This window comes from Drosophila subobscura, chromosome O, assembly GCF_008121235.1.
Source record: "Drosophila subobscura isolate 14011-0131.10 chromosome O, UCBerk_Dsub_1.0, whole genome shotgun sequence".
In the NCBI taxonomy this organism is placed as follows: Eukaryota; Metazoa; Arthropoda; class Insecta; order Diptera; family Drosophilidae; genus Drosophila; species Drosophila subobscura.
Genome location: NC_048533.1, coordinates 6,145,423 through 6,166,427, shown reverse-complemented (window position 1 = coordinate 6,166,427; position 21,005 = coordinate 6,145,423). Strand labels below are relative to the sequence as shown.

Sequence of the window (21,005 nt, the reverse complement as noted above, 5' to 3'; positions counted from 1 at the left end):
AATTAGTAGCTTAGATTAAAAAGTTCGTCCCACAGAGACGAATGTGTTTATGAAAGCTGGAAAATGAATGTAAAGAAGACCAAACACTGCACGAGGCGTTTGTCGGGGGTGCCATTGACATTGAATCAAATGAATGTTTAAGGATTTTCCACGCGAATTCTGGATGAATAACTTGACAATAAATGGGGGAATATTAGAAATGTAATTTTAAAATCTTACGCTCTCCACGCTCGACACTACCCTCGTCTTGACTTGGCTTAAGTAAATGAGCAAAAGACAAGTTCTTTTGTCTTGGATTTTCCCTCACTCACAAAGACAGACGACAACTGCATTGGGGAAAAGTCAAGAGACAAAGTAAAAAGTTTTCTTGTTTTTCCTTCTCTGTACAATTTTCTTTTGCTTTTCTTTTTGTTGCTTGCTTCATTTCTGTGTTAATTTCGGCTTTGGCTCACGAAAACCCAAATATTTCGGTTCCGTGATGTTATTTTTAGACATTCATGTACATAACTCTTGTATTGGTGGCACGTTAGAGTCAGGGATTGCGAGGTAGAGGTAGAAAAATTGTCGAAGATACTTCATTTCCGTGTGTGACCAGAAACACGCGCCATGGCGGCTCTCTGGAATCGATTTCCGTTTCCGCTCTTTTTTTTTTGGGCAGCTGCTACTGCTGCGTGTTGAAAGCGGCACGCATTGAGGAACACATCAATTCCATGCCACCAAACCTCATTAATAATGTATTTTTCGGATGGGAGTTTGGGAATTGTGAAATTTCATGAATGAAAGAGTTCTGTAAGCGATCGTGTGGCGAAAATCATATATTCTTTGCTTTCGTTGAACTTATTGCAGGAATGTTTATATGTACATACATATGTACATACATATATATGTACATACACTTTAGTGGTCTATATTCATTCCAGGCTTTAAAGCTTGCGTACGATAAATATTTTTCCAATAGGAAATAAAAGACAATAATGGGAATTTTATTACAATTTCGGTTGTGGTAACTGCGATTGAAGCCACAGCATCTTTTTTTGTTTTAAAGCGGATACAAAAACAGCGAGAAACTTTTTTACTTATTGAGGAACTAAATAAATAGGAAAACATAAACATTTTAGGGTATATTCCCTGCCTTGCAATTATAATTTGTTCCTGCTTTCGATGTTGATAGGCTGATCCTTTTTTTTTGCTGCTAAATAAATCAAAATTTGACAATATTTTTCAGAGAAAAACAGCAGAATATTTGTCGTATTGTCGGTGCGTTTGTGTTTGGGTCAAAGATCAGGCCGCGCACATTTATCAATTGGCCAATGGCCACAAAATACAATGAATGGCCGTTCCCTCTCATAATGCGCCATTAAGTGATGCTCAAGGAAGTTAATCACATGGAAATGCCTGAAGATTAGAAATTATGACATTAATTTTTCACCACAGAAAATCCTTAGATTTCGAGTCATTTCTCATTTTGGGGCAGACAACAACATAACGACAACAACAAAAGTCAGTTAAGCACAAAATATGGGCCACATTCAAACATAGCTGATAGATAAACTTGAAATCTACACACGAATGAGTCCAAGACCCAAAGAGGACTCGGGGGATGGACCGGATCCCTGAAAAGCGGCAAATCATGCTTAATGTGGCATTTGTATGTTTGGAGGTCCAAGAACTTGAAAGAAATTCCAACGGACAATAATACCATAAAAAAGAGGCTGAAAAAAAAAGTAAAATAAAATGAGAGACGGACCCAAAATGAAGGCCAACAGCCAAGGCAGGCAATAAGCCATAGAAGAAGGCGAATAAAAACCACAGAGGCAGAGAAAAGGACTTCATTCCGAGGAAGGAGAGTCAGAAGTAAAGATGATATAAATTTTATTGTCATGTCCAAGTAGATTAAACTATAGCCTGCATGTCCTCCGTATCCCCTGGATGTCCACATTCGAGAGCCCCAAAAAAGCAGGCAATCCAAAGGCACACAAGATTTATGTGCGTGTGTGTGTGGCAATAGAAAGTATATTTTCTACTTTTTTGTTGTTGTTTTGTTTGTCCCGCAAAATCATGGGAGAGAGTTTCATTAAATGGCAGGAATTGCAGAAAATTATTAGACATGTAAAACACCTCGAAATGCTGCTGCTTCTGGGGCTCTCATTCAGGGATTTCTAAGGTATGTTTCTTGGCTGCTTATCTGGCAATTCACTTCGAATAAATAATGATTTATTGCATCTTTTTTGTGGCTCTGTCTGACAGTTGGTAAAACGCCCCCCAAAAGGCTCATTAACTTAAACTGTCAAAAATTTACATATTTTTGGGGTTTTCTCCTTTATTTTTTGTGCAAAAGATTTATTATGAAATGTTCAAGGACTTTAAGGACATGAGATTGAGGTGCAGACCTTCGTTTTCTTCTTCAGAATTCTTTCTGGCGGCTGCTTATCCAATTATCAAAACCAGACATTTAATTTTCCCTTTCACTTTGTGCGCTCGACCCACAAATTGCTCGTTCAATTAGCCGCCGCCGACGCCCTTGAGACCTTGCACTCAAAGTAAATATGTACATATGTACATATACTACATACATATATTATGTATATATATACATATATTACTCGTACAATCTTCAATTCAATTTGGGACCACCGAGTGTCTCAAGTTTCATACTTCAAACCATTTATCATAATTTCTTATGAGGAAAAAGATGAAAACTCTTGCAATTTCAGTAAAAGTTGTGCCCTCCCTCATCGGAATTTTAAGGGCAGGATCCTTATTTATCTCGTGGCATCTGCCATCGCAAGACAAATTGCAGGCAAAATGTTGTCTCTTTTATTTTCATATTTGAATGAATATATGTATGTTTTTGCTTGGCTTTGAATACCCTAAATAATAACGAATCGAGGGAGCACAGATGTTGTCCAAAGCTTAATAAATCCATAATTCTTTGGATTTAAAGAGTATTTTTGTTTCGACTTTCACAAAGTCAGATTTCATGACTGATTTTGATTCATTTTTCTTATTTTTCAGCTACAGACGAAATTGTTTCTTATCAGCAAATGGAAATAACAATGGAAATGCATCTAATTGGAGGACAGTTATGTCGAGCAAAAAATTCAATCAAAGGCTAAGTGGCTTGAGGAATTAAAATTACCTCAAGAAGAGAACAATTGAATGGAAATCTCAAGAAGTATGAGAATTCTGAAAGGTAAGATGCTTCTTGGATTATTTAATATATTTTAAGTAGAAATAAAAGAATTTCTGGCCTTGTCATTGTTTATTCATAAAGCAAGTCGTGACCGAAAGGACACTTAATTACAGAAGTAGCCACAAAATATAAGAGATACAACAGCCTGCGTATTATGTATACGCCCAGGAATTTTATAAGTCGCTGGCTTTTAACAGCGGGAAAATCAAGCCAACTGTCTAGGCAAGTGAGTTTTTTACGGGGAAAAGGGACCAAAGGACAGGAAGAACAAGCGACTAACTGAGAGGCAGAGGAACTGACAGACTAACAGACTGATGGACAGACTGATGGACGCTTCCTCTTGTGGCTTGGAACTGCAATGGTATATCAAAATGTAGCCTTTAACGCTTGCTGATAGACAATCAAATTTACTTTCGATTCGCCTGTGCATTTCACTCACCCTCTCCAGCAGTAGTTCTGCTCCTTCTGCTTCGACTGACAGGTGCCGCAGTAGCAGCTGAAAGCGAGAGAGCGACTGCTGCTGATGGGTTTCCATTAAGAGTACGCGCGTTCTCCCTTCATTACCCATTCCTTAGTTTCGAGTTTTAATTAAAATGTAATTTACTTCCATGTCGAAAGAAGGAGGAGAGAGGCCGAGAGGGCCAGCCCCGTTGCACATTTCCTCGCGGCCAAATTGCTGCTGGAATTGACTGTCGGACACACTGATTGAATGATTGAATGACTGACGGCTGGACAAAGGCATTTTGATCGATGATTGAACTGCATAAAATGGTGCCGAAGAATGCGCCATATCCGAAATCTATGCCCCTTGAGGACATGAAATTAATTTCTGTTGGATTTTTGCTGATTTTCCAATTCTTTTAGAACTTTTAAAAAAGGGAACAAAGGCAAGCTATCAAAGGATAGTGCACTGAGGAAACTAATTGTAGTGAGTTTGGATGTGGGAAAATGTTAGAAACTGATGTTAAACTGGACTTCAATTTCGAAATGTCTAGTTTTTCAAGTATTCCCCATGGCTTAGCATTAAGCATGATTTTTACTTATATCAAGTAATCTGCTTCCAAAAGTGGCAAACACCAGCAAAAACCTAAACATACCTTCAGACAGACATTGTTGGGCCACTTTCGCAGGGCCTTTTTTGCAGCTTAGCAAATGCCCTTTTTTTCTCTGTGTGAGAGCGTGAAATTTGAAAAATGCCGAAACATTTGTCCCATTTGCATCAGCAGTAGCAGTGGCCGAAGTGAAGGCCAGAGAGAGTGAGAGAGAAAGTGAAAACCCAAGCGAAATTTAAAAAAACTCGGCCTTTAGCTGACCCTTTTTCTCTCTGGCGCTTGGCCTGAGGGATTATCGTGGAGAAAAGCCGAAGAAAAATGGAAGCGCGTTTCCCCACACACACACACTGTCGTCTGGCAGCGTCTGCCAATTTATTCAAATGCCTGGCAAAGTGCTAAATAAACAAGACTCTTGTGCTGTCATTTTTCTTGGTTTTAGGGCGAAAAAGAGGCCCACAAATTATAGGATACTTAGGCATCCTTCATCCCTCCCTTACAGCTCCCGCGCACTCACCTTGTATGGGCACATAAATATTTAGATAAAGACAATCCTCTGATTGATTCTGCAGATACGGCAGCAAACGCTTTAGATACTCCAGACGTCCCTTGGGCATTCGTTCCAGTGTTGCCGTCTCATTGTGAATATCCGGCAGACGTTGCGGGCAAACCGGACTGAATCTGCAAATACAAAAATGAAGAGAAAAGATTTCATGAATTTTCGTAGATAGTTATTAAAGAGCGAGGGTTGTGTCTTAACATTTATTAGATTTAAAAACAAATTGTGTGGGTTTTGACATGAGGACTTCAATGTTTATAAATTTTTATAATTTATTCTAGATCACTCCCACTGCAGCTAATCAGTAAAGATGATATTTTGTATACGTTAACCGTAAAAAACCATTTACGAATATTTTAAAAGTAAAAAAATTACATTTTCATGCATTGTTTTGCATTTCGGCACGATAATTGTATACTCTCAGAAATAATTGTTCAAAGCTTACAAATATGGACATATCTATTTATTTTTCGCCTCTAAATCGGCCTTATTCTATCTATCTCTCTACTCTTCTTCTAGAGCTGTTTGTTTAAAAAGGTTTTACCCTGGAAGAACCGAGAAACTTTTTTCGTTAAATAGGCTTATTTTTATGCCTGGCCTCGAATGTCGTTATAAATAGATTAATTTGCTTCAAATTGTGTAATCTTTTCAGGGGATTTTCAAGAGAAAAATAATGGAAAGAGAAGAGAAAGAAGGAGGGGAATTCCAGGGAGTGTGGGTCAACGACTAACATCAACTTTTGTGATTGTCTTTTGGCCATAACAACTTTTTGATTTGAGGGACGGATGCAAAAAAAGTTTGCCTCTTAATTTGTTTTTCTTTTTGTTTTTTTTTCTGCCACCCTATTTCCCCCCTTTATGGAAGCTTATTTTCGATTGGTTTTCGATTTGGTTTTGTCCAGTTTTCGTCTCCGTCTTGTATTTTCCTCTCCTCTCCTTGCTCTCCTTCTCTCCTTGTCTGTGTGCATTTGTGTGCAGTTTTACTGATGATTTCTGCCCCCCTCTGCATTTTCATCTGTTTTCAATTCCCAAAATGCAATGTCCAGGAGATGCCTGGCAGCGTTTCCCCTCCTTTTGGCCTTGCTTGCATTTATGAATGTGTGTTTCTGGGGGTCCGAGTCATGAGTTCCAGCAGCTGCCTTGAACTCCTGGCATTGTTATTATTTGTTTTTAATCTGATCTATGTGGAATGTCCATCCATTTGCATCCCCAATTTCTGTTTGAATATTCGTTATTTGCCTTAGGATTTGATTGGTCGATTTTGTGGTTCTCTATCCTAAGATTTTTCTGCCATTAAATGTGATTTCGAGAATCCCTTTAAATTGTGGGCCTTAACTCATTAACTGCTTTTGACCTTTAGAGCTCTCGGGGATGCTTCTGAACTGCCCATCAAATTCTCATAAAGCGAAAATCAATAGCAGGGAAAAATCTTTTCGCTTTTCCTATCTGCGCCTCTCCCATTATGACGCGAAACCCCGAAAGCAGAAAATGCATTAACATTAATGACGTTGCGAAAATGAAAATGAGAATTTATTTTATTTAATTTCCTTCAAGTTTATTTTCGCTCTGGCCCCTTTGTTTTTTATCGGTGATTGCTGTTTTTCTTTGTTTTTCCTGCGAGTATATTTAATATTTTTTTAATGGCATTTCAAATGCCTTGTCGAGCTCCTGCGGCTGCCCTTTCTCTCTTTCACGGTGTGGCTTAGCCGTAGATTTCCCATAACAGAGAATAAGAGAGAAAGAAAGGTTTCGGATATTGCAAAATATACGAAATGAGTCCATCCATGAATGGGTCAATGGGTGATTGTGATTCCATCTGTGGGTGGCTGCTTCCGTCACCTCCCGTTTTAATGGACGCTTGTGGTCGTGGTGGCCCCGTCGCGATTGCCATAATAATCATTAATTTAATGGCAAAACAATAAGGCAGGTAATAAAAGTTTCATTTTCGGGGGCTCTGGCTTCATTTTCGCTTCGGCTATAAGTATGTTTTCTCCCTCTCTCTCTTGTTCTGTTTTTTTTTTGTGGCGGAAAATGGGTGACAGTATCGCCAGCAGCTTGCACAGAGAAAATATTAAAAATAATGAAAGTGAAAAGTTTTTATGGTGCAGTTTCCATGCGGGAGAGTCAAGCAGTTCAGCAGCCGTTCAGGTGATGTTCTCTGAATCTCTGGTTGTATCTACCACTCCACCTCAATGTATCTCTGGCTTCTCCTCCCTGCCCCTGAATGTGTCTCTGGTTTCATGCCACCTCTCCTGTTGCCTGGTGTGGTGCCATAAAAGCCACATTTTGCACATTTTTAATGCTGCTCCTGCCACAGGAGCCAGGGGCACGCAAACGAATTGTGTGTACACTTCTCAAGTGATCTTGTTTATGCCACTTTGCAACCGCTGAACTTTTCCAGATAACAGAGTTGGGAAGGGGGAGGGAACAGACAGGTGAGGGCCCCAAAAAGGGGGAGGAATTTGCTAATAAAGCGAATGGTGCGAATGGCAATTAAGGTCATTGGGGTTGGGTGTTTGGGGGTGGGCCAACTCGATATAAACATTCGCCCAAATGGCCAGACACTAAAAACTTGATAATTACTTTCTCATTTTATGGGCATAAGGAGAATAATCATGGAATGAATATATGGGATCCCTGGAAGCCAATTTCATGAAGAAAGAGTCATTGCCATGCGTTTTAGGATACTTTGCTGTGCTCGGGAACATTTTTGACCAAACTTGTTTGCTTAATAAAAGCGTTCTTGAGGGTGCTAAACGGGGATAGATAGATAGAGGTGTAGTGATGAAAAGGTGTTTTTAAGGTAACGAAATTTAAAACCGGGAAGCCGCACACTCTGGCTTAGCAGTACTATTTGGGATATTCGCCTGCTGATGGAAAAGTAGGAGTCATTTATACGGTGTAATTGTTACTACGCATCTTTTCTGCCCTACTCCCTGTACTCCCTACTCTGCCCTGTGTTTCCCATTATGGCTCAGCAGATATTTCTGGATTTATGCAAATTTCATTAAAATTCAAAACGGAAATCTTTCAGTTTAAAACCTTTCTCTGATATTTTATAGCCTACGGTTTGTATCTCCCATCTGCCAGGTTTTCTCTCCCCATCTGCTCTATATGGGCGCCTCCCTTTTTTGCCATCTGCTGCTCGTCTGATCATTTGCCACAAACAGATATCTGTTGGGCTTTTGTGTGCAAACAATTTGCGTAGTCCTATGACCCTGACCAAAAGGCCTTCCGCTTCAGCATCAGCATCAGCAATAGAGGAGGCACGCGTTCGCAGGCAAACAACGTCCTGCCACATCCTTCTCATAAACGAGGAGAAGAAGAGAGGAATACATGCAATTTGGAATTCACAAACAAAACGTAAAGGCAAAACGCCAAACATTGGTCCGAATTGTGTGTACATTTCGGAATGGAAGGCTAATCTGCATTCAGAGGCATGAGGCTGGGCCATGAGGCATGACCATGGGGCAAGGACCAACCAGTCTTTGTGGTCCCCTCGCGTTTCGTGGCTTAAATACATCAAACAAAAGCATAATCTCAACGAAGCAGAAAAGTACACGCATCCCAGAGACTTCAATTGGTGTCCAAAAGAAGAGGGGATGCTGCCAGAGTTGCTGGAGGTTGCTGTGTGGCAGCCATAAAATTATACGCGACATTGCGGCCACGTCAAGTAAAATAGATTAATTTTACCTGTGGGCAATGTCCTCTCGTCATCGTCATCTCTGTAGCGCTCTTTCTATCTCCCTTCTCGCTCCCCTCTCTGTCTGAAGCACACACACAAATTAGATTGGTGGCAGACACGCCATACCACGACCACCATGCCCCGCCATAAAGCTTTCTCTCCTTTGCCGCAATGTCAAATTAAATAAAATCCAATTTAAAATGAATTTTCGCAATTTCATTTAAAAACGCGGGGAAACAGTTTGTCGAAGCAACAGCAGCAGCAGCAACGTCTCAGCCAGGCAGAGTCTCAGGCAATTTATGTGTACTTGCCACATGCCCCAGCCCCCACCTCCTTTCCAGATTTTAGAGACACGCCCTTCCACCTTTTAGACGCCCTTTGCGGTTGCCCGACTCCCACTCACTTGAGTCTCAAATTGGAATTAACGTTTTTAATGATGGAAGCAGCAGCAGCAGCAATCTACCTGCCACTTGCCAATGCCTCAGCCACAGCAGCTACTGTGCCTCATGGCTACTGCTTTCTGCCTCCTGGTTTTTCTTTTTCTGTAAGAAAGGATGCCTTCTGCCTCCTTCCCTTCTCTTGTAAAAAAGGGATGCCTTCTGCCTCTTGCAGCACTTCTGAAGTGCTTGTCCTGCTGCACGCACATTTTGAAGGTCTTTTCATTAATGCGCTTTTTATTTTTATTTTTTCTTATTAGGAAAACCGTTAACTTGAGTTTTTCTCCACTTAGCGTTTTTGCGTTTTACTTTTCTTCTTTATTAAAAAGTTTGGCGTCATGCATAAAACTCTCGCTCGTCGTCGGTCGACGGTTTATTGCGATTTTTACACTTATTTTATGAGGCACGAAAGCAGAGTGAACCACAGCACCACTTGCACCATTGCTACCTGTTCCGCAGGTTCCTTGTGGCCTGGTCAGAAGGTTTCCGGAACTCATGGCCCCCGTCGTAGCGACTAATCCGCTTGTTTTTCATAATCCTGACGCCACCAAAGGGGGTTGCTGGAAAAAGTGGCTTATACCTGGTATATCCGGGTTTCCAATGGGTATATTAGCGTTAGGATATGTTTGTAAAATCCAGAAGGAACACAATTCGAACCCACAGAGTATTTTATAATCTTGGTTCTTTTCCAGCTCTCTTTTTCTCCCAGTGTGGCTTAGCAAATGCGGGTGACCATTTGTTTCGCCTGACGTTGAGGCCCGTTAGAAAAGGCCTGAAACAATCTCTATAGAGTGCGAATGGGTGGAAAGGAGAGTGCGTGCTCTTTAAGAGAAGATGAAGGAATGTAGGAGGCTCTGTGGCAAAAAAAAAAATGGAGGAGGATCTCATGAAGAGGTGGAGAATGCCACTAGGAGGGGGATGCCAGAAAGAACAGACTGCCAGAAGGAGGAGAAGACTAAGAGTTGGAGGAGCAGGCCACCAATGCTTGGAGTATGTTGCAGAATGGAGCTTCTCTGCTGGTGACACGCGTCGCTTGTCAAAGCCATGAAAACAGCTGCAGCTGCTGCTGCTGTTGCGCCTGCCTTTGGCGGCCTATGAAATGTACTATACTCGTATATGTCGACACATTTTTTTCGTACTCCCTTCCTCCACTCCACCATTTTTTGCGGTTGAGAAATTATTTTTGCACTGAGGTCGATGAAAAGTTGAAGGTAGCACGGAGTGGTTAAAGCGGTTATTGTGGTGGTGGCAAGGAGTGAGAGAGACGAGCATGTGCCACGCATAAAGTTCTCTTTTTTTTGTAATGCACACTTTTTCGAGTTTTTTGTGACGGTGGAAGGAAAAATTCCATTCAATGGGAAACTTACTTCAAAGAGAAAACTACTAGAAAAAACGCCTGGACAAAGTAAGAGTGGATATGTGTGGGGAAAGCAAATGAGAAGTTTGTGGAAAAAGCGTCAGGGGTTGCTGAGACTTTTTTGGCCATAATTCTATAAACACAATCTATGTACAGATAAAAAGAAATAAAAAACTCTTTCAAAAGACAACTTAAAAACCGATTTCAGTTAATGTGAAAGGACTCTCCAGGGGCAATACTTATTCGAAAGTGGAAAACTTTGCACCAAAAAATAAAGTTTTAACACTTGAAATTCCTTAAGGAATAACAGGGATACATTACCCTCATCTTCAACTAATTTAATGAGAATTTCTTTGAAAAGAACAAGCTTTAACCGAAAATATTATCTCAATATAAAAGCGTTACATCATTTTAGTTGACCCTTTCAAAGAGGGTTTTCCAACTGAAATATGTAAATATGATCAAAATGCCATAAGTCAAGAGCAAGGGACACTCTCTCCAGCTCCTTATACTTTCTCTCTCTTTCTTCTTTTGAGAGAACAATTGTCACCTCAATTAACTTTCTCATTATTGAGTCAAGTGCGCCGACAAACCCTCGACAATTTTAAAGGAAAATAATGGAAACGCGACAGAAATCAATAGCAACATAATGATAATGGTTTCCAGAAAAATACCGACAACAAAAAAAGGGGAGAAAATACAAGTCAAAGGTCAAGCTGGGCTTCCGCTTGAAATATGGCACAAATTAAATATTTACGCTGTCGCTGGGACTCAGAATCAGGCAGCAACAGCAGGCAGCAGCAGCAGCTAGCAGCCAGCAGCCAGCATCAGGATCTAATTTACAAATGCTCCCAAGTGGCAAATCATTATTCACGAAAAGATGCCCCCCACGGGACAAAAGGACACCGAAAAAAGGGATTGTAAAAGCCAAAAGTTTTCACCCTTTTCCCTGCTAATGAAAAAGGGCCACGCAACGCGAAAATCAGGAACCCCGCAAAAAGCAAATAAAATATAATTTTTCAAGTTTAACAATGCTCGCGGCGGCTGAGCAGATGCTGCCCTGCCCCATGATTCGCGCATTCTCTGCTGATGGACAAGCGGCTGTCCTGCCACGTCATCTTTACTTTTTTTCCCCGAACAGAAGGTGAGTGAGCGCGAGGGACTTTATTTGTTGACAGAAGGCGGTGGGTGACGGTACGGGTGACGGGTGCCAGTGCCAGAGCTCCAAACGAGCGCCAATAAAACGGCTTGAGTAATGTTCAAGAGATTTTTCAGCGCGTCAGCGTAATAAAGTTGTCCATTGGACATAAAGGTCATTAGCCTTGATTTTTCGGGTGCGAAAATGGATTTTCTTTCAAGGAAATGGATACGTTTTCAAAGGTTGTGGCATGGCTAATGAATTTTTTCCGGAATAGACCAAATGCTTCGATTTATTTGGTGGTTGTTGGGTGACAAGAATTCTGTTGGTTGCAAAGTGAAAGTAAATTGGAAAAAAATTGTAGTTCAAATTAGAGTAGCCTGTAGGAAACACCTGGAGGAAGGTATAGTTGTTAAATCAATTAAAAATAATTGTTTAAGTGTTTATACAAAAACTATTATTATTTATGCCATAACAAACTTCGATAGTTTTATGAATATTTATAATTTTATAAACTATTTAATATGATAATGTTCTATAACTAATTGTAGACTTCTGTAAATTATTGGATATTATGTAATAGATTTAAAAAAAAAAAACGTATATTTGTTCCATTAAAATCGTTAACCCTACATCTTCAAGAAACATGAAAGTTTTCCTACCCACATCCTTATTTGGTCTTAAAACTTAAGACCCGAAAAAAACCGAAACCAATATGTTGTTAACCCAGTCTGGGTTAAGGGGATGTTGACCCTTGTGTAGATTCGACTTACCTGTCCGCCTTTTTGACACCCGACCACATGGCCGCCGAAACGGGTGGCATGAAACGCAAATTGCCGACGGGGGGCGAGGCGTAGGGGATGCCTCGATACGCCTCCACCGGATCCAAATGCCTGCCATCTAATTGGACAATTATACCCGAGATGGCGCCATTGCGTGTGTGGATGATGCGTGAGGAGAGTTGGGCGGGTAATTGATCATTCGTGCCACTTTGTATGCCCCCGCTGCTGCTGCTCGCCAGGCGACCACTGCGGTGGTTGCCACTGTTTGAGGCACCACCAGATGAAGATGAACTGCTGCCGCTGCTCGTGGAAGAGGTGGATGATGATGAAGTAAGGGATAATGAGGGCACGGAACTCGAACTCGAGCTGGAAGTCGAGCTGCTGCTGCCGATCAACACGAGTCCTCCATTACTTGTTGCAGAAAGGGAGCCACGCTGTGGGGCACTCAGGTTGCCACCACCACTGCTGCTGATGCTGCTGTAGCTGTAGCTGTTTCCAAGCGCGTGTCCGCTGCTGCTCAAGAGCACTAGCATTGTCATCATCAGGGACGACCATGTCCGTGTTCTCTCAAGTTTTCTTCTCGTTCTCGATGATGATGCTGCTGCTGCTGCTGCTGGCGGCAGTTGTCGCTTCGAATGCAGCAACATGACCATTATTATTATTGGTCAAAAATGGCTGTTGGATTACTGTGCTTTTTTTACTGTATTTTTTATATGTTCGCTGTTCGAGTTGTATAATTGACCACAAGATAGCTGCTGTTTGTGGCGTGGCCTCGTTTTTCGCTTACGCTTTTGCTTGTTTTCTGTAGAGATTTTTCCGCTCTTTCCCCTCGTGTTTTTTTCATATGGTTTTTTATTATTAATTAAAACCAGCGATAAGTTTGTGTGCAACAAAAGAACGTGGCAATTGTTGAACTGGAAAGAGAATAAGCTGAGGGAGATAGAGAGAGAGAACGGTTGCAATCAATATTTATAGATGAGGGTTGTACGCTGCCAGCAAAAGTTGTAGGTGACGAAATGTTCATATTAAAATCATGTAAATAGTTTAAGTTATTCATGAGGATTTCTATGGGTTCGACGGATTCATATGTTAAATGGAAAAAGTTGTGAATATTTATGGAATCGATGGGATAATTGTGAAACAGCTACGAAATATTTTAAATGGCGATTTATTGATGCATTGAGAGCTCTTTACTTTAATTCTCTAATGGTTGATGGCGAGCCATAATCCATGATAATCCATCATTATTTTTGGCCCATAAAACCTGTACAATTCTTGCTAATAAATGATTTTTTATAACCGGTACTTGAAGAGTAAATGGGGTAGATTTCGATAAATAATTAGATGTCAAAGTCTGCATTTTTTTTTCGCTTTTTCTTTTAATACTTCTTATTTTCTGACCTAAGATCCGACCTGAATCCTTGACACTTTATTAGATTAAATATTCTCTTCATAATTTAAGTAACAGCGAGAAATTCCAGCATGCCTCTTGCCCCTCAAGCAGCCCTCTTCATCAGTCAGACAGACAGACAGAGAGACAGAGAGACGGCTGTACCACTCTTCTCTCGGCTCTTCAGCCAATTCCCCACCAAGTGCGGTGCGGTGTGTGCCTTGAGGCATTTTCAGACGAGGACCGGACCCCCCCAAAAAAAGTATGCCATGCCATTTGGTAGTCTCTGAATGAAGGCACGCATCCAAAAAAAGAACAGAAAGACAAGGCAAAAACCCCTCCGTCCATTCTTTTTTGTTTCTTTTTTTTTGTTTTCGGTAGCCTTGTTTTTTGGGATGTTTGCTAGCTGAAGCATCACCTTGTTTGCACTTGGTGTAGTGTCCTTGCCCTTGTTGTTGTGGTCCACAACAGCAGGAGGAGAAGAAGGGAAAGGATGGGTGGGACAGTTGGGGGACAGTTGGCATTTTGCATATGCCAGACATGTCAGGCAGGCAGAGATGGGGAGAGACTCCTGACAACATGAGCACAAGAATGCCTACGTGAATGTCAAGGAAGAGTGAGAAGGAGGGTGGGTGAATCCTTTTCATTGTCTGGTTACTGGAATGACATTGGGTCATTGGAAGAAATGGTCTCTATTGGAGGAAGGACACCAAACAGGCAGCTACCGAAGACAAGGGATAATGTACTCTCCGGAAAAAAATCTGTTTTCGGATTTGTTACTACTCAAAGGGGATACATACATACATACAAAAGATCTCTTTCTTGAAACGCTTGTCGCCGTCAGTAATTTAATCTCCTATTGAGAATGTAATCCAACCCATTCTGCAGCAGCCATACTTTTGCCACTCTTTTTCGCTGCTTTTGTCTTGAGTAATGCACTTGACAGCCTTATAAGCGCCCTGCCCTGCCCCGTTCTGTTATTCTTTTTGTGGTAAGAGATGGAAAAAATTCGTATTCTACTTACTTATTCCATGCGTTGTGCCGTTGCTGCTGTCTGCGCCTTTACTGCAGGTGCTAAGACTTGCTTGAGATGATGATGATGCTGTCGTGCATGTGTCCTGGCTCCTACTGCGTATTCCGTTGCAGCAGCTTCTTTAGAAACACTTCACGTACGCCTCGCTCAGCTGCGTCGTCTGCTGCTTTTGCTAGTGCTACTGCTGCTGCTGGTGCTGCTTTTTCTTCTGCTGCGTTTTCTGAATGCCGGCACGCTACAATTGTCATGCAAGCGGACATTTTACAGAGACATTCACGTGCTCAACACCCTCTCTACTGGCTGCTCCTGCTCCTGCTCGAGTAGCTGCTGCTGTTGTGCCATCGTGGCGTCTGCTATAAAGAGAATACTTTTTATTAGTCCCTCCACTCTCTCTCGTAGTATATCGTATGCCACTTAGACTATGATTAATAATTGAGCGAGACACGCGCCATTTGAATGCGTATTTAGTGCGGGTAAACAATTGACTTAAGACAGCATCACCACCAGCACCACCAACAACGGGAAGGTTAATCAATAATGCGGTGAACTTGGATAGGTGCTCTTTTTGCTGAGATTGCTGTCGGATATGTGATGAATGTATTTAGGTGTCTTAACAATAAATATAAGATTCTAATTTATTAAAAAAATTAATTGTTCATTTTTATATTTTATTTTTTATTTAGACAATTTGAAAAATGCCGATGCTTCGATACAGTTACAAAATTAAATACTTAAATAATATTAAAGAATCAATAAGAAAAATACTGACATAACCAAAAATAGTTTTTCGGAAGAATTGTTCCTCCATCCATTAGTAAACACTCTGCCATCACTAACATATATCCTTGGCTCTCTCTCTTTCTTTTGCTGCTCTATTAAGGGCAGGGTATAATCAAGCTCGTTATCTCGTGGCAGCCTCTTGGAAATTTCAATTATGTGATGCCCTCAAGTGTAAGTAAATTATTATGCAGATCATTAGCAAAGTAATTAGGATACCAGCCTCGCTGCCATGCGGCAGGGTTCCGCCGCCATCATAATCCTTGGCTCACTAGTTGAATTAATTGTATTCGTGCAAATTGAGTTATACATTTTAGCCCACACCCCATCAACGCCCACCAGCAACTCCTGGTCTGGTCTCTCTGCGGCTTGTTTACTTGCTTTACCCGCATTTATTTATGCAAAATTCAAATGAATTTCCTGCAAAATAATTTCGGCCGAAGGGCATGAGTGTGCTCGTAGTTGTTAAGATACGGATACATTCACTGACAAAGCAAACAGCCGGAGAGAAGCTTAGTTTTTGGGTGTACTCGAAAGAGAGTTCTTAAGTTTCAAGAACAAATAAGGAGAAGAGCCGAGAGAGCCGTCTCTCCTACCAGTTACTCGTGCCGTTCAAACATTGTAAATCATACGCAACGTTGAGTCCTTCTTTTGTTTGAATATTGTAAATGAGTTAAGCATCCCATCCCATCCCAGACCATGTGGCACATTGTGGCCTGAGCTAAGCTCCTCTTCGTTTATTTGTCAAGCTGTTGCAAGCTGTTGCGGCGCCCAATTCCCCAAGTTCCTTCTACTGATTGTTATTTATGACCAAAAATATCGCAGAAAACTCCTCTTTCTTCAAGTAGCACTCGAAAAGGGACCACTACCCATGTACACAATAATTTCAGACCTTATTACATGACAGCACGAAAAAACATCTTCAACTTTTTGGGCCAGAAAGTTACGCCCATCTTTGCGGAAAGTTCTGTATGGAAGAAACAAAAAGTTGTCAAGAAGTTCAAATTTTGTGTATTTCGAAAATGACTTTATTCACATTTGCAATTTGTATCTATCTCCCTCTCGGAGATAATTGGATTCGCATTCAGTTTCAGATTCAGATTCAAGGAATGTTGCTTGCCTAATTTAATTGCAAATAAACGAAACGAAATCCCATTTTGAATGTGAAATACTTTTGCTTTAATTAAAAATCAAAACGCGATAAGCGGCAAAGGGAATTTCCTTGAGAGCCGTGCCGCAGGAGGAAGCAGTCTCTTGACTTTTCAACTGGCCGCAATTTCCGTCTTGCCGCAAACTTTTTTCCGTTGCTTTGCCACATAAATTTAGCGCCAGCTAGACGGGGGCATCCGCACAGCCGCACAGTCACAGGCGCAGCCACAGTCGCGTCCGAGGGTCATTAATTTGTCTTTTGCGGGGGTAGGTGTGAGGAGTAGGTCTGGAGAACAGGAGAAGTCATAGCCGCCGCCGACTTGGAATTAAACTGCTTAAGTAGCACAACTAAATTAAGAATTGTGGCCCAAGCAATTACGACCAGATAGAGAAAGGGCTATGTCCAGAGTAAACAACAAGAAAGCACAAAACTTAGGGGTATAGTGGATATATCGGGTATTTTGTTAGACTTCAATGTGGCAGAATTCATACACACAAAAGGACAACTCATATTGTGCTTTCGGTCTTCGATAAACTAGTGGAAAATAAAGGTCTCTCTCCTTTCTTCCCCACACATCCTGCGTATGCGTTATATTGAATATTCTACCCTCTCTGTCTTTCTCTCGCTCTGGAGCCCGCAATGAATGGAATGGTGGGAGCATACAGAGAGAAATTGCTTCTTCATATCGATTGATAAGCATGCAGACATGTATTTCCGGAAATTTAATCAGTTTTTCGTGCTTAAACCAGTTGTGGAACCGAGAACGAACGAAAGAATCTTTCCGAAATAATATAAAAGGACGAAGCGAAAAGAAGAGAAATCCAAAGCCAAAGGCAAAGGAAAAGCGAGAGCAAAGGCATGTGGAGAGCGGCGGAAGGAGGACGAAGAGGATGAAAATTGTTTAGCAGTTGTCTGCCTGCGTTCTGCTCTTACTGGGGGAAATGGAAATGAAAATGTTTCTGACTTACTTGCCTTGGCATTGTTATTTGAGTTTATTGAAATGACTGTCTTGCCCGAGAAGCCCAGTCCCTTGGCTTTTTCCCGTTGCTTAAGTGGGTATGAAAATACCAAAGGAAAGCCATGGACCCGGAGAAAGTGAAAGATGAAAATGGCTTTTCGGCTTTGCTTTTTGTTTGCACTCAAAAAAAAAAAAACAACAATGCATAAAACTAAGTCAAATGTGTAATTCTATAGTTGTTCTCTTTTTTACGGCTCGAATCACTAAAAGTCTTTTTCAGAATTTCTTAATCATTTCCAACAGAAATAAAGAAAAAACAAGAAGCCTAAGGAGCCACCGAAACTACTCGGAAGAAATGTGTATAGTTTTCCTTTTGATAAAGAAGAGGAAAGCCCCGAAGAACAGCAGAATTTTTCATGCAAATTTATGCTGAAAAAAGAAAATCGTGAATTCGCTTAAAGAAAATATGAGCGAAGAGAAATGCAATCTGTAAAAAGAGTTGAAATCAAGCAAAAACAAAAAACTGCGCAGATAAGAAAAAAGGAAAATGCAAGGAAGACTGCAAAAATGGAGAACTTTTGAATGTGATGGGAAATAATGAGACTTTTTAACTTAGTTTTTTCGCTAAATGCATTTTGCATGTCAGAGTTCGTCTCTCTCAGGGAGAGAGACTCTCTCTTTCTGTCTCCCTTTTGCTAACTGTTTTTTTTTTTGTATCTGTACTTTTCTTCTTTACTCTGTATCTAAATCTGTGGAGGAGTCTGTCTCCCGCAAACTCTTCATTGGCTTAATGGTCTCTCGATCTTTCCTTTTCTGCTCGCTGCTGTTGTCCTGCATTTGAGGCTGATGCTTTCATTATCCAACAAACAAAGGATTATAATTCGCGACCACGCCTTTTTTTTTACATACTCTTCTGCTCGTTTGCATTCGCTTCTCAGCAAGAGACTCCGCCCTGGCCATGTCCGACGTTCCTGTCTGCCTAGCGGGCTAAGTAGTCAATGGGAAAAACAATGGAAAAGCCAAGCCAACAACGGCACAAATTAAACCGACTTTTCATCAGGAAAAGCACCGCCACAACATGGAGAGGGAGAAGAAAAAAAAAAATAAAAGAAAATTATAATCCAACTGGAAAATAAAATGCAGGAAAATAGTTGGCTTGGAGTTTAAGCTCTAAAAGAGGAAAAAGGTACTTAAAAATTGGCATAAAGTATGGAAAATATGCGAAAGAAATAAATTTTCATTGAAAATGCCAATCTAAATTATTAATGTAGATAATTTTCAATCAGAAATAAAAGTAAATGTGTGTGTGGGATAAATTATGCAAAGTTCTTGGGTGATTGGAATCTTTTCCCACACACACACACACACACACATACTTGCATGTATGGATTTATCCTTCGGGTCACCCCCTTCCAAAAAATTGGCCAAAGCAGCAATAAATTTCTCCGCACAATTGAGCCTCTGGAAAATGCATGGGCTAAAATTAATTTCCCTCTGATTTTACATGGGCATAAATTTTCGATGCTCGCGGCGGCTAACGCTAAAAATTCGAAAGCAAATTTTCGTGCTGAAATAAATTATCGTTTAATATTGGCAAATAATTTCGGCAACATCTCTCTCTGGTTTTTTCCCAACAGGAAAAAAAAGTTTTCCTTGAATTTTCGGCAAATTGAATTCGTTACTCGGCGTCGCATAAAATGATTTGCCCCTCGGGGGGTCACCGACAACAGCAGCAGGAGCGGCAGCGGCAAAAGGCGAAATAATGATATTAAAGCCACATTACTCCACTACACACACACACACACACACACACACACACACACAGCCACATGCAAAAGTAAATGACGACAATGACGTAGGCCCCGCAAAACACACACACAGACAAACAGATACATGTATAAATAAAGACATTACGCATACGCCCCGTAAGCCATTGCCAGACTAAATAATGAGGCTAGAGATGCGGACCTTTGCGAAGAAGAGGCCACCTATGGAGGGATGTAGCATGTTAGAAATGGGAGATAGATGGCAAAAATGATGAGACTGAGAGGTATTCTGCAAGGGAAATATGCATGGAAGAGCGTGCGAAAAGACGCGATATGTTAAAGCAAGACAGTTTCTTCTGTAATTTGCAGTAGGAACCCAGGAACTACACCAGCAAGTGTCGAAAGCAACTTAAAGGCTTGTCACGCAGGGAGACCCAAATATACGAGTAACGCTCCTGCATGCCTCATAAAACCAAATTAAATCTTTTAAATTCCAGTACAAATTGTACTCTATGGGAAAGTCCTCTTCTTTTCACATACACATTTTATTCGGCGATAATTTCAAATTAAAATCAATTTCCTCAACACACACACAGGCACTCAGTCGTCGGCCTAGCTAAAGTCTTAATTAATTTCAACTCATGCCGAAGCTATCCCCCGGGCTTTGTTTCAGGGATTACTTTTACTATTTTCCCTAGATTTGCCGAGTATTTTAATGACATTTTCATAAACAGCCGCCGCTATTCTGTCCTCGCTCTCTCCAGCTGTCTGTGTGTTTGTCTGTCAATGCGTTCCTAATTCCTTTTTATGCCTCGTGGCCTCTCGCTCTCTCTCGCATTCTGACGCTGGTATTTGTATTTTTTCCTATGGCTGAAATGGCAGATAAAATAATTTATTGGGTAAAAATCGCTGGCCAAAAACTAAGCGTTTTGGTTTCTCCTTCGTTTGTGTTTGTCTTTTTTTTTCTTGCGCTGGCGTTGTTGCTGTGTCCTCGCCATTGTCTTTTGTCTTTTGGCTCATGTTATCTAGAATGGAATATCTATTTTGGCCATCGCTTTTGGCCCTACCATAATGTTGGCGCCATGTTGATGTTATCTTAGCGGAAGTGTTGACTCAATGTTTACTCAATGAGGGCGTTTCTGGCGCTATGGCATTATGAAGGTCCCTCCTTTGTGTGTCTCTGTGTGAATGTATGTGTGTGCTTATCAGGGTATTCCTTCCTGCCTGCCATTTTGTTTCGCCCATTTTGGCTCTTTGTTTTGTGTCCACCACTTAGTTCATACATTTACTTGTTTCACTTTTGGGCTTATAAATTTGCAAAAAAAACCCAAAACCAACTCAACGTCTTTTACTGTCGCATAATGCAAGGTCAAACCCCTGACACGCTTGCAGTTATGTAAGACAATGGAAATGACCTCCCCAGCCGAAGCAATAATTGGCAATAGAACTTGGCTGCCATTGTTCCCCACTTAAAAAATAAATAAGGGCTTGGCAGACAATGGGTCACAGCGATCTGGGAAGCCTAAATGAAAACAATTTTAATGCATAGACTAGAAGTGAAACCCATCAATTCCATTCCCTTAATAATAAGGATATGCGAAATCTGGAGGAAAGCGTTATTATGGAAATATATAGATAAATATACTTGATGGGGCATACTTGATGGGGTCTTGACGTCTCAAAGTGATCGATGGAATTGCAAGTACCATATGACATTGAGGGTACATTGCGT

The 21,005-nt window shown here is 41.0% G+C and overlaps 2 protein-coding genes across 3 annotated transcripts in view; one reads left to right on the top strand and one right to left on the bottom strand.

The window, feature by feature from the left end:
• Nucleotides 1–13,086, bottom strand: part of LOC117896147 (neuroligin-4, Y-linked) — a 37,907-nt gene extending 24,821 nt beyond the window's left edge. Inside the window, exons 1-2 of the mRNA XM_034804222.1 lie at nt 12,191–13,086; nt 4,760–4,923 (exon numbers count right to left, since the gene is read on the bottom strand). Of these exons, the coding sequence (XP_034660113.1) occupies nt 4,760–4,923; nt 12,191–12,852 (826 nt within the window). The 5' untranslated portion in view covers nt 12,853–13,086. The remainder of the gene's footprint in view (nt 1–4,759; nt 4,924–12,190) is intronic.
• LOC117896146 overlaps nt 3,042–21,005 on the top strand; it is a 115,639-nt gene continuing 97,675 nt past the window's right edge. For both annotated transcript variants that reach the window (XM_034804221.1, XM_034804220.1), the window contains exon 1: nt 3,042–3,193. The gene's annotated coding sequence lies outside the window, so the exon portion shown is untranslated. The remainder of the gene's footprint in view (nt 3,194–21,005) is intronic.